The 14,021-nt window shown below is 37.8% G+C and overlaps 1 protein-coding gene across 1 annotated transcript in view; it reads right to left on the reverse strand.

Moving 5' to 3' along the window:
- Positions 1-8,508, reverse strand: part of ATP6AP1 (ATPase H+ transporting accessory protein 1) — a 45,868-nt gene extending 37,360 nt beyond the window's left edge. The window contains exons 1-3 of the mRNA XM_051795541.1: positions 8,181-8,508; positions 4,394-4,520; positions 4,222-4,290 (exon numbers count right to left, since the gene is read on the reverse strand). Of these exons, the coding sequence (XP_051651501.1) occupies positions 4,222-4,290; positions 4,394-4,520; positions 8,181-8,293 (309 nt within the window). The 5' untranslated portion in view covers positions 8,294-8,508. The remainder of the gene's footprint in view (positions 1-4,221; positions 4,291-4,393; positions 4,521-8,180) is intronic.
- Positions 8,509-14,021: the final 5,513 nt, after the last annotated feature.

The following is a 14,021-nucleotide window of genomic DNA, read 5'->3' on the forward strand; positions in this document are numbered from 1 at the left end:
TGGAGTAAATTTAGGTCTATCACTAAAAACTTATTGTTAAAATCTTTATTAAAAGCTTATGCATTTGCCTGTAAAAGATTGTGTAGGCCTACTCATAGTTCTGAATTAGTTCATTTGGCATCAAAGTTGATAGACAGTCCTATAATAAAAAATATTAGTTGGGAAAAAGATTCCTGTTTGAGCTGCAGAAATATCTGGAAAGCTATGTTTGAAGCAGGTAGGCTCTTCCATGTAAAAGAAATAATTTGATTATTTTTTTTAATTGTATGTCATTTAAAATATTAAAGTATTGTATTTATGTTCTACAGCATTGGTCAATGGGTTATCTGTAAAAAAGAAAAATCTATTTAAACAGAATATGAAGGACATCTGTTTCTACACACAGTGATAACTGCAAAGAAAGTTATAATTGTTTAATTTTAACTTTCCAATTACTATCTATCTTACAAACTCTATTACACTATAGGTGTATCCTTCAAATGTATGCATAAAGCAATACATTATGATTTTAATGAAAACTGATCTGATGTTCTTCTGCTAATAAAGTGTATTGCAAATACAGGAAGTACTGTTGAACAAACCTCCATACTATTATGCTGTATAGTGGGAAACATGAGATTTTTTTTTTTCCAAGGGTTACAGAACAATCCAAAGAACTAGAGAGAAGAAAACCTGAAGTCCAAGAAAGGGAGGAAGTATTCCAAAGAATTAAATACAGACTATAACAACAAGGAAGGATTATACTGGGGAAAAGCTTGACAAAAAGTTTTGCCTCACAATTCTGCTGAAAATCTCCAAAGGAGTCAATAGTCATGCACATTAGGAAGATCTACCTGGTACCGTCCACTTGGATCCACAAAAGGCAACGACTGCTAAAGAAATGAAGCTGCTTTGGTGAGAGAGAGGCAGTCTTCACAGGAAGGTAGGTAAAGGATAAGTAAAGATACAGCAAGCAAGGGGTAGAAAAAAATATATGTTACTGCACTGGAGTCTGTTCTGTTCCATATGTTCGTAAATTATCTGGTAAAATGATATAAATATTGAGCTAATGAAATCTACTCATTATGCTGAATTATTCAAGGCAAGGGCTGACTGATGAATTACAGAAGCAACTTATGGTACAACCTCTTGGGCAACAGAATGATTGATAAGATTCAATGTAAATTGATTTTAGCGGAACGCAGGGTAAAAAGAAAACAAACCTAATTTTATCTACACAATAGTAGGTAACAGAACTGAGTGTTACCCTTCAATAATGAAACCTTGAGAGTTACAACAGCCCTTTGAAAATGGAAATTCAGAGGCTGATAGTGATCAGAATTGGAAAAATAAAATATTAGTAGTGTTTTAGAGCAGGCTAGAGAACCAAACATCATGTCACTGAATAAATCTATGATGAATTTTATGTTGATTATTATGCAGTTCTGCATGTTTCCCTGTCAAAAAATAATGTAATAAAACTAAAAGAAATGAAATAAAGAAAATCAAAACTATACTAGGACCTCTGTATCACATGTGACTAAATAGTACTCCTCAGTCTATGACCACTGAGTGAGGATACGATGGAGTTATAGGACCACGAATGGCAATGACTTACAATCATAATTATGCTGTTGCACAGCTGGCCACTAACTGGAGTTTGTTACCATACATTGCAGTTCTAAGGAGCTGAGCACTGTCTAGGGAAAACCAAAGCTAATATTAAAGAAAAACAGTTTGTAGGGTAGCAACTTCTTTGCTTGACAAAGAAGTTCCCCAAATGCTAATTTTTGTATTTTATTATTTAATTTAAAAGTTGTTTGGAAGTTCGAGAGAAATGATCTACCTATAAGATTCCTTTTGTATTAACTGGAAATAGAATTCTCTTATAGCATACAAACCCAGTGATACCAAAAGCTCAAAACAGCTGCTAATGTAGCTGAACAAATCTAATATCTGAAAATGTGTCTGAGGTTTACAGGCTTATATCTCTTTTACAAATAACACTTTCTTATTGTAGTACACATGCTGCTACATACACATATACATTCTAAGCGAAATCTCCAGTTTAGGTTTATGAATAAATTTGCATTTCTGTAGTTTGAAAGGAGAATAATTGAGAGACATGGAACTTTTGTTGTAGCTTAACAGATCACTTGTATAATATAGACTGTGAAGGTAAAAATAATTGTGATTATGCAGCATCAAAGATTCTAATTTCCCCAATGAGAAAATTCAAACTCAACCTTCACTTTGTCCTGTGTTATATGAATATTATAACAATTTTTCATAGCAAGATTAAGAATGGATTTCTTAGCCAAAGTATCTCAAATGAAGTCCAACTAATATAATAGCAACTAAGCAAATTTTTGTAAATTCTGTTACATCCAGTATGGAACTAGATGATTATAAAGATCCTTTTCTGAACCTAAAAACTAAACCCTATGCAATAAAAACTAAACTCTATGCAATAGATACTGACAAAACCCTCTGTAGGGGCACCTAGGTGAAAAAGAAATATGCAATTTATACATCTCATTTTCTTTCACTCATGTTACAGCACCTCACCTCTCCCAGACTATGCTAGAAAAGCATCAAGATTGCAAAGTCCAACAGAACAAATCTAGGAAGTGCTGGAGTTAAGGTGAGCAATTTGATGAAAAAAAACTTTCCTGTTTTAAAGAATGAGAAAAAATTTCTTAGCTCCAAGACAGAGAGGGGACAGAGGCAAAGTTAGAAAGCAAACATTGGCTGACATTTATTCAGGCTGTTGAAAACTTGGGTTTAAATCTTTGCTCTGCCAGAGACAGACCAAAGATTTACTTCAACATGACCTTTTGTTTATCTGGGGACCTCCTCACCAGCCCTCAGTAAGTCTCCAATCCACCCAGCATACTGCCTGATTTCTAAACCCGTTAGTCTCTGGACTCACCTCTAGCCTTTAGAGCCTCTAATCCCTACAGTACTGATGGAGTCCTGATTACGAGGCAAAAGAAGGAAGTTTTATATACTTTGATACCCCTTCTCTTAAACATCCAAGGCCTACTTAAATAAGACCACCACATCATTAGCAATTTGCAATGCCACACATTGCAATGCATTTCACACAGCTGCTGAAATTAAACCAGTTTTGCAGTCAGACAGCAACAAAAATTTGCTCCAGACACAGCCTTGCAGAGATGTTAAACCCAGAGAAAATAAGGCATACCAGAGAAGTACCAGTGCATCTGCCTGCAGACACAACCACTGATCCTTACATTGCAACTGATTATGACTCCCATTCATTCCTCAGAAAACCCATGTATGTACTCTGAATAGTTGTTTTTTGTTCCAGCATCACTGCTAAAATGCTGTTATGTGGCAAAGAGATAAAGATCTCCAGTTTCAGCCATGCAAGGAAGATGTGAGATTCTTAATATAGATGTAGAGATAGGTAATGTGAGAATATTTATGTATTTAATTACACATAGTGCTTGCTGTGTAATGCTTGGGAATTTACACTTCTTTGTGTGCTCTGATATCATTTACATTAGCTCTGTTCATCCTGCACTGCCTCCAGGAATATCTTTATCACTTCCATGTGTGAACATTTTGTCTAATTACACTTTGATAAACTGTCATATAAGTACAATCATAGATGCTGTGCCCAAAATCTGTAAACCTTCTCAGTGAGGACAGAAGTTGAAGTTGCTGACTGACTCAGGAGCACTCCATTTTAAATTCTGTGCCTGGAGTTTATTTCAAATTAATCAAGTAGCATTGTATTTATTATAGTATTTATTGATATCTTAATTCAAATATGAAACAGTTAACTCCCTGTATGAGCTTCAATTGCTATGAAAATAAAATAGGTATTAAATTCTGAAAGGAATAAACGATTGATTCCTATAACTTCTTTTCTTCCTGTGGCTTCAAAATAGAATTCTGGGGTCTCAGTCTTGAAGTTTCTATTGTTTTTTTCAATAGAAAATTGCAGCATGTTTAAGAACAATTTTGTCAGTTATGATGAATTCTGAAAACTTTAGAAATAAAAGAGCTACAAAGCACACATCTTTAAACTCAGTTGATTTCCTTTAATGTATCTGCTTAAACTGCAAAAATCTCAATAAATAATTTAAATAGAAAAACTTTTGCAATTCAGTTCCATTTTCACAATTATTGTCTGTTTGCATCTTTCTTACTTGTTTTTCTCTTTTAATTTTAAATACTGCATATAAAGAAATAAAAGCGATAAATGCTTGCCTGAACATTTTGAAACGGATTCTTGTTGCCATAGGATTCACTGAGGTATGTGAAATCATCTACACTAAGCTGAAAAACAAAGAGAGTAGGTTGGTGAGAAGGAGCCATGGCATTTCATTTAGGTAGACTTGTACTCAGCATTGGTGAGAGAAAAGGAATTGATGTCACATACCCTATCTTGCAGAAACAAGACGAGGTTTCTGGAGTTCTGAGTAAAAAGAGATTGCAACAGTACTGTCAGCTCCTGTGCTGAGAAAACGTGCCCTTCATGCATAGCAGTGTCTGGATTCCACTGTGATCTGCAAAAGAATAATTTTTTTTCTGTAAAATTTCCTACCAATGATGATACCTCTTCTTTCTTTAAATATGCAGCGGCAGATAACGATATACTCATTTTTAGATTAAGTTTACAGTTCAGTTTACTTTCATTCTACTCAACAGAAAAATAACTTGCCCATTTATTCCTGTATCTAACTGTGTTAAAGCAGGAATGAATTTCATCCAACAGGGTAATGTCTTTCTCTATTTTCTTGTTTGTGTGCAACAGCACAGTTGCATCTTTCCAAAAAAAGTTAGTTACTAAGTGGAATGAAGAAGAACATGTTGAAAACCTTCAGAGAGAATTCTCAGAGGCAATCTGAACTCCCAAAACACTTGCCAGCAGGTATGTTGCTGGTCAAGAGGAGTAGAACTCAGACTAGACCATAAGTTGTCATAAACTAGTACTTTTTAATAAAAGCTTCTGTTATGTAGAAATGTCTCTTCAGTGTTATTGTAAACATGTTCTCTCCTAAGGTTTTCATGATGAAGGAACCATTCTGCAGAAGCTGCTCAGAAAAGCCACCTTTCCAGCGGCAGAAGCTCTTCTGAACGGAATGGTTCAAGACACCAAGAAAAGCCCACAATTCTTTTGCCACTTTGCTAGTTGGGAAAAGAGACCAACCTCCATCTGCCTACAGCCTCCTATTAGGTAGTTGTAGAGAGCAATAAGGTCTCTCATCAGCCCCCTTTTCTCCAGGATAAACAACCCCAGCTCCGTCAACCAGTCCTTGTAAGACTTGTGCTCCAGCCTCTTTATCATTTTTGTTGCCCAGTCAGTATGTTTTCCTGGCTGATTTACTGTGAATTGCAGGGTGAAACGGAGATATGTGACTGCCACAGATTGTGGATACACTGATGGTGTGCCTTACCGAATGCAATCAACCAGTCCATCTCTTTGAACTCTTCACCTCAAGCGATCAGCAAGAGATCAGTAAGTAACAACATGGGGTGAAACGGGCAGTTGGTCAACAGACATATTGATTGCTATTATTGATTGCTCACACAAAGTTTTATGTCCCAATATGCAACAGCCTTGTGCAGTCACCCCCATGGCAGGTGCATCAGACTCACCACCACAGAACCATACAGGGGTCCTCAGCCGTGGAGGCTCACAGTGACAAGCATCTTTGCTAATGTATGTGCTTTCCTGCACATAAGTTTAAGGAAACTTAAAACAAAGCATTAATTTTTCTATATAAGCATAGCATAAATGAAGGCAGTAATATATTTTCAATTACTATAAGCAAAAATCATTCCCAAAACAAACACATGAGGGCGCAATTGCAAGACCTAATTTTAATGAATTTATTTCCTCAAACTCCCTCTCTTTTCTATGGAGGGAGAGAAATTCTTTTGAATATTGGTTCAAAGTGGCTAAATCAAATTTCTTCTGTCTATCATATGCAATAAGAATTTCTCAATCTCTCCTGCTTTGAAAAGCAACCAGGGAATATTAGTTTAAAGGCCAATGTTAGATAAAGGAAAATTTTTCATGTCAAAGTTATTTGGAGAATATCCAGTGATATATTAGTATTTCTTTGTGAAAAGTACAACATTGTGACCTACTGAGTTATTCCCAAGTTGAATGGAGAAAGATTGTTGTTTTTTAAAAATCACTTTTCTCCAAGTAGAGATCTGCATTTTTCTTTATAGAGGAAAGAGGTATTTGATTTACTAATGTCTCTGTAAGGACTGATATCACACTTCCCTTATGCTTTGTGCACTACATGTGTTTGTCAGCTGCAGGTTTCATCTCTAACATTATCTTTAATAACATGATTATAGTACAATAATAATGCATAAGACAGATTTTGAAGTGTTACATTTCATAATACAGCTGGGATATGGCTTTAAAAACTCTGACTATTTCTAAATAAGAACAAAATGTACTATTCTTCAACTATTCAATATCAAATCCTAACAGATAACGTGGCAAAGGGTGATGGAATAGATCAGTGAATCTCAACTTCTATTGATCAATGAAGCACTAAGCTTTTAAACTGGTGGGACATGTTCCTACAAAGTAAATAGAAATCCATTGATAATTGCTGCACTTCTGTAGTTAACTTTCCTAAAATTCTTAATAGTGGTTTCCAGATTTCATGGGCCTGTAGATCATGCACTGCAAACCTTGCATCACTGCAAAGTACCAAGATGTAAAGCACAGAGTCAAGGGTTAGCAACCAAAAGTTGCTGTTAGAGTTCATTTATTTTAGAAATAAATAAATAAATATATAAACCTTCTTTTCAGTTGCTTCATCGACCTTCACTAGAACTAATTTCAGCTCCACAAGAACTTCTCCTTTCAAAATGCAAATGCATTCAAAATGCAGGAGGAAGATTTCTTCCAGAAAATTTTCTATTTCTGAAAACATGAAACTGGCTTAACCAGTCCACTATCCTGATTTTCTTACTCTAGATTTGTATAAACCAGAACAATCTGCAGTAGAACAAGCCCATAACTGCATCTTGGTGGAAAGTTTGCTTTTATGACCATGAGAGATTAACTGATAAGACTTTGTTTATATTGACAATAGGTGTGTTGCTTCTATAAACTAGGAAGTAGGACAAAGGAAGCACTGATCTTTTCTTAGATGCTTAGGATCACTTTTATGCTAAGAACAGCTCTTTCCAATACTTACTTGGTTTTTAAATACAAAGGTTTATTATTCGTGCATATGCCCATCTTATATAGGGGTGAATCACTAAGTATTTTGAATATCAAAAACCCCCTTGATGTTGAGATATCAATTTATTTTCTTCAGGAAAAAAAAAAGTCAAAGCTACCAAATCAAACTTTTTCAAAATTTTTAGATTTCTATATGCAGTGGTCCCCGTAGAGAACAGAGTTTCAGGTTTTGGAAATGCATAATAGATGAGTAGACATATGTCAAAGGCAGTAAATAAGTGGCCCATAGTCTTCGGACAACTTTACATATCCAGTATTGACCTGAACTTGCCCAAGTTGCCATATTTCTGGAAATCCCTAGAAATCAAACAAAATCCTTAAAGTCTGCATGAATAAAATTCCTGGTTGGAAAAAGAGGGTTCTGTATCTGGTTCTTTTAAGACAGGTTCAGTCTTATTTCATAAATTATACGCAAACCCCTGAATTTCATGTGTCTCTTTGGATCTGTCAAGACTCTGCAGTTGTTTCTAACAACTGGTACATATATGTCCATCAGTGTATTTAAAAACCTGTATTAAAAAGAACATTAAAGTGAAAAGTCAGGGTTCAGGAGTTAGGAATGCAAGGACTAAGGTTGCCTACACAGTTTTTGGTCAGCTCCTTTTTGTGACACTGCCTTATGGCGTGACTTTGAGTCACGATGTCTCCAATAGTCATGAGACAGACATCTCAAGGATGCCTTAGGGTGAATAAAGCACATCTACTTCAGATTTTTAGACTATGGATTTTATTTACTTCTTTCTGCCTGGTTTAGAACACTAAAATTATAAATAAAAATGGGTAAAATGATCTATTGGGTTGTTTGATGGCCAAGAGGCAGATTTATTTATTGGAAAATTTTATTGCCATGAGCTGATTTACCAGAATCGATGCTACACAATATATAATTCTGCGTGCACACACACAGAGCAATAGCATAAGCAGGAATACATTCTATTAGATTTCTTACCTCTGAGTTGACCAAAGCAGCATCGGCACATGGTCCACTGACAGAGACATTTTGAACAGCATAGCAAGGGTGCACAGCAGCAGGGCTGGAGCAGTAGAGTAGAGCCGTGCCATGGCTCCGGGCGAGTGCACACGGAACTGGCCAGCCACAAAAGAAAAGTCCGAGCGTGTGCACTGCTGCACTTCCCGGTTGGGTTGCTGTTATCCAGATTCAGCCAGGCTGCTGGGTGACGCAGCTCTCTAACAGCAGGGGGAATTTTCAAAACATGAACTTCCTTCACTTGAGCTTGGGAGTTACACATATTTTTAATACTCTTGGGTTTGGGATTTAAGCTGCTCATAAAACTCTCTGCAGTAAAAGCATAGACGGTTTCCTCTAGTGCAAGGGAGAGTCATGAAGTCCAAACTCCTGTCCTACACAGGCTGATAAGAGAGTTGTGCAACATCAAAATGGAGTTTATAGAAAGTTTTCTCCACTGCACAGAATGTATCCTGCAGAACTTCCATCTTCTTCCCCTGTTACATATTATCATGTCTCTCAGCTTAGTTCTTTCACATGTATTGAGAGCTGGTGTCACACGTTTGGGTGTTGACAGGTTTGAAATCTGCAACAAATCTACCCATTGCAGATTCCAGCAAGAAGTAGGAGAGAGAGAAAATGTTCAGAGTGTATCCACTTAAATATGGAATTGTTAAGCTATCTTTTGCATGGAGGATGCTATCCCAGAAATCAAAAATATCTAAGTCAGGGGCAAATTATAATCACTTCAGAAACTGACATGACTTCAGTATTTCACGAGTCTCATGCATGATCAAAATAGTCACGGAGAATTCCTTCATGCCAGGAAGCAAATTCCTCTGGCACACATTTTTGTCCCTGCCAAACACTGAGCTGTTTCTACACCCCGTGACTAGATTAGGCAGCAGCAGTCTTGACACATGTTAGGCACTGGGCACTTCACCATCAGAACAGGATGTTAGAGACCATACACAAAAGAAATTCTGGTTTGTTAAAACAAGTTGTGATAAGGGAAAAATAAGGAACCACAATGAAAATTGTACAAGAACTCACAAACAGGTATCAGAAGACATGCACGTCTGGATCTGAGCACACATAACTGGATCACTTAAATCCACTTACCTTAGCCCAAAGCATACTGTTATAGTAAGGTTGTTTAGTATAAGGCAATTTGTTCATCAATTCAATCTGAAATCAAATTTCTGGGACAAAAATAAAAATTTTGAGGGAAGCAATAAACCAAACTTCTACATGTTCCTTTTCCATATTGATAACACAAAATTTAACTCTTTAACTGCACTTTTCCCTCTTTTTCCTCCTCCGATATACATTAGAAATCCTACCTCTTCCCTTTAACAAGCTAGTGTTTGTTCCCCAAGAGTCACACCATGTGACTGAGAGTATCATCTAAACAATTCTTGAACTCTGTCAGGCTTGGTACTACTTGGTACTCCCTTCCACTGGGAGCCTGTTCCAGTACCCAACCACCCTCTGGGGGAAGAACCTCTTTATAATATCCAACCTAAACCTCCCCTGACACAACTTCAGGCCATTCCCTCAGGTCCTGTCACTGGTGACCACAGAGAAGAGATCAGTGCCTGCCCCTCCTCCTCCCCTCACAAGGAAGTTGTGACTGCAATGAGGTCTCCCCTCGATCTCCTCCAGGCTGAACATGCCAAGTGACCTCACCCACTCCTCACACGGTTTCCCCTCAAGGCCCTTCACCATCTTCGTTGCCCTCCTTTGGACACTCTCTAATAGCTTAATATCTTTCTTATACTGCAGAGACCAAAACTGCGAACTGGGTTTGTACAAAACATTTCTGGACAACAAGTAGAAGAACAAAACCATGTGGTTTCTACCCTGCTTCCTGTTCCTCCCCAATACCATGGCAACACAAACCACAGGACCTCCATCCAATTTCTGTATATGCTCTAAGCACTGTGTGCCTCATCATCACACACTGAACTTTGGATTTTCTTCACTGTTTTATTCTTCCAACATGCACAGTTGGTGGGTATACTTTCCATATTCTACCTTATAAAAACAGTCTTAAAACTTGTTGAAACAAAACTAGATTGTTTACTCTCAGATTACCACATTACTTATGAACAAACTTTTAACCAAAAACAAACTGACTTCCTTCTTAGTATTTCTCCACAAACCACAGTTTAGGAACAACTGAAGTGAATAAAGCTTTGAAAAAAAACAATGAAGAGAACCTATTGAGTGGGATTTTAATTCGCCTCCCTTGGTAAATTTAGCTCACAAATGTATCTTCTTATATTTTCTCCTTTTCTTTCACTCCTAAAGGGTTTTTTTGGCTAAACAACAAGAAAAAATATACCTATTGCAAAGATATTTTAAAAAATATTACTTTCATTCATTTAATTGTAATTAGATGAGATCACAGTGGTTCTTTTATCTGTGAGCAGGAAACTAAACCCACTTTTGATTACTGTAAAAAATCTGGATTCAAAAAGAAGCGTGAATGATGAAGGTAAATCCTGTAAGCCAGACTATAAAGGGTGACTGTTGCAACAAGGACAATTGACAGTACAAGATAAGCCAGGAGAACTGTGCATACACAGGTGACAAAAGTAAGTCCCATCCATTTTGCATGCAAATTTGATCCTTAAGCAATAGATTTGGGAGCTAACATGATACTGCAGTAGCATATTAAAGAACTTCTGGTGAGACCACATCTGGAGTGCTGTGTCCAGTTCTGGGCCCCTCAGTTCAGGAAGGATATTGAGGCGCTGGAGCAGGTCCAGAGAAGAGCAGCGAGGCTGGTGAAGGGACTGGAGCACAAGTCCTATGAGGAGAGGCTGAGGGAGCTGGGACTGTTCAGCCTGGAGAACGGGAGGCTCAGTGGAGACCTCATCACTCTCTACAACTGCCTGAAAGGAGGTTGTAGCCAGGTGGGCGTTGGTCTCTTCTCCCAGGCAACCATCAGTAAGACAAGAGGGCATGGTCTTAAGCTGTACCAGGGGAGGTTTAGGTTAGATATTAGGAAGAAATTCTTTACAGAGAGAGTAATCAGGCATTGGAATGGGCTGCCCAGGGAAGTGGTGGATTCTCCATCCCTGGAGGTTTTTAAGATGAGACTGGATATGGCACTTAGTGCCATGGTCTAGTAACCATGGGGGTAATGGATCTTGGACTTGATGATCTCAGAGGTCCCTTCCAACCCAGTTGATTCTATGATTCTGATTCTTCTCTCAGCTCAGATAATGCACATATTCAAATTTAGGCTCTTTAAAAAATAAATAATATTTAAAAGAATTCAAGATTTGGATGATTTTTTGTTTTTAATCTCAGTTACTATTAGTATAATTTCCTATTGAAAAAGTATTTTCTATATGCCAAATAGAAGTCGGTAACTTTGTGTTACCCTGACATATTTAATTTATAATCCTGCTTTATCACTGTTTACAATAATTTTATTATCTAAGAAGGCAACTAATATCTTTTTAGGGCAAGGAGCTGGGGGAAACAATTACTCTGAGTTCTTCTTCTTTTGAGACATAAATAGGGAGATTTACATCCTGGAAAAAGCATGGATTTTCCTCTTGGAGTGGGAAGGTAAAATGCATGTGTTTCCTTGCAAATTACCATATTACTCACTTGTGCATGTGGGAAGACAGCTAGAATTTTTCCCTCTGAAAATGAATTGCCAGTGGTGTTGGAGGTGGGTTGAAGGCAAATTTTGCTCCATGTTCCAAAACTCTTGCTCGCAAGAGTCCTGTGAGGAAAGCAGTAGGTGTTGATGGGCTCATGTCTCTGCTAGTGCAGAAGGTGCAATACAGGCCTTATGGACCAATCCCCTTTACCTGGGAGTGAGAGTCTTTGTCCGGGAAAGAACTGAATCAAACACAGCCTTTCAGGAGGGTTTCAGGAGTGTGAATTCCTCCTAAGCTTAACCTCTGAGCTGTGATTTAAGAGACTTAATAAGCTTATCACTTCAGCCACTTATCAGAAGTGAATGGAGAAGGTTAGAATTTCACCTCACAGTCTATTCTCCTTTGAAGAGGCACTGACACTTTACAGTCATTTGTTCTCATTATCCCGGAAGAATCTATGCTCCAAAGCAGAGGCCTTATTACCAGCAGATCCTAAAACCATCTTGTGAGTAACTCTCTGAAATTCAAGCAAAGATGATCAGCTGTGCTTGTAAAGAATTTAATCAGTTCTATTAGAAATTGTCAGGTCTGACCTCTTATCTGAATAGTTTTCTTTTCCTGATAAAATGCAATGACTACTCCTAAAACTCTAGTATCTTTACTCTTCCTCTGATCTTTTCAGTCAGTTTTCCCAGTATTCTCCATTGTATGATACAGAGAACACTAATTCTTCATACTTCTCCAGTACCATTTTAATATCATACATAAGCTACATAAACGGGGGAAGCAATTCAGTAACTATGGGAGAAAAGTTTTAAATTAATTCCTTTTCAAATGCAATACAATTATAAATGCTATGGACAAAAAGTGGTAAAAAAATCATTGGTTTTAAATACAGTAACAATATCAATAAAGCATTTATAATGATCCAAATTAACAATTAAAGACAACTAACATGAAAGATTTTATAGTGTTTTCAAGTATGATACATTTTTTAAAAAGTTATACTATTGTAATTATGTTGGCTTTACTTGGCTTTGCCCTAGCAAGAGAACTCAGATATCCGAAGTATTGAAAATACTTTTCCATTTTGCAACAGCTCTCTTTCTATACATTGTATCCTCCAAAACTTTCAATTTCTATGCTTTCGAAAGGCATTTTTTGAAACTGATTTGTAGGACGTTAGTATTCACTTTATACAGGCAGACACTTATTTTGCGGACAGCCATGTCCCAAATATTAGTCAAGTATCCAATTCACTATAATTACAAACAAATTTTAACTATTTACTGTTAACTATTTAACTATTTACAAGAGCTTTTACAGTGTGATTAAATGGCACTGCCATTTTTAGGAACTACCAAATGCTGGTGATGAATGGAGTTACATCCACTCGGTGGACAGTCACAAGTGCTGTTTCCCAAGCCTCAGAACTGTGGCCAATTCTGTTTAATGTCTTTATTGATGATCTGGACGAGGAACTGAGGGCACCCTCAGTCAGTTTGCAGACAATACCAAGTTGGATGGGAGTGTTGATCTGCTGGAGGGTAGGAGGGCTCTGAAGACAGATTTGGGCAGATTGGATCAATAGGCCAAGGCCAACTGCAGGAGAATTAACAAGACGTAGTGCCAGGTCCTGCACTTGGGTCACAACAACCCCCATGCAAAGCTACAGGCTTGGGGAAGAGTGGCTGGAAACAAGCCCAGTGGAAAAAGACCTGAGTGTGCTGGTTGACAGTGGACTAAACATGAGCCAGCAGTGTGCCCAGGTGGCCAAAGTCAAAGCCATCCTGGCTTGTATCAGAAACAGTGCGGCCAGCAGGACCAGGGCAGTGATCGTTCACCTGTACTTGGCACTGATGAATATTTCTCAGTATTAAACTGCACCTCAAATACAGTTCTGGGTCTCTGTAGTGGGTTTCTGTGGCTGGGCTTTGGTGGGGGGGGGGTGGTGGTGCTACAGGGGTGGCTTCTGTTAAAAGCTGCTAGAAGCTTCCCCTGTTCCATGGAGCCAATGCCAGCCGGCTCCAAGACAGACTTCCTGCTGCTGGCCAAGGCCGAGCCAATTAGGAGTGATAGTAACACCTCTCTGATAACATATTTAAGAACAGAAGGTTGTTGCACAGAAGGAATTCCAGCCAGGGAAGAGCAGAGTGAGAACATGGGAATAACAATGCAGACACCAAGGTCAGTGCAGAAG

The sequence above is a fragment of the Manacus candei genome, unplaced genomic scaffold (assembly GCF_025592945.1).
Source record: "Manacus candei isolate 608988 ecotype Guabito, Panama unplaced genomic scaffold, ASM2559294v1 h1tg000043l, whole genome shotgun sequence".
NCBI classification, from domain to species: Eukaryota; Metazoa; Chordata; class Aves; order Passeriformes; family Pipridae; genus Manacus; species Manacus candei.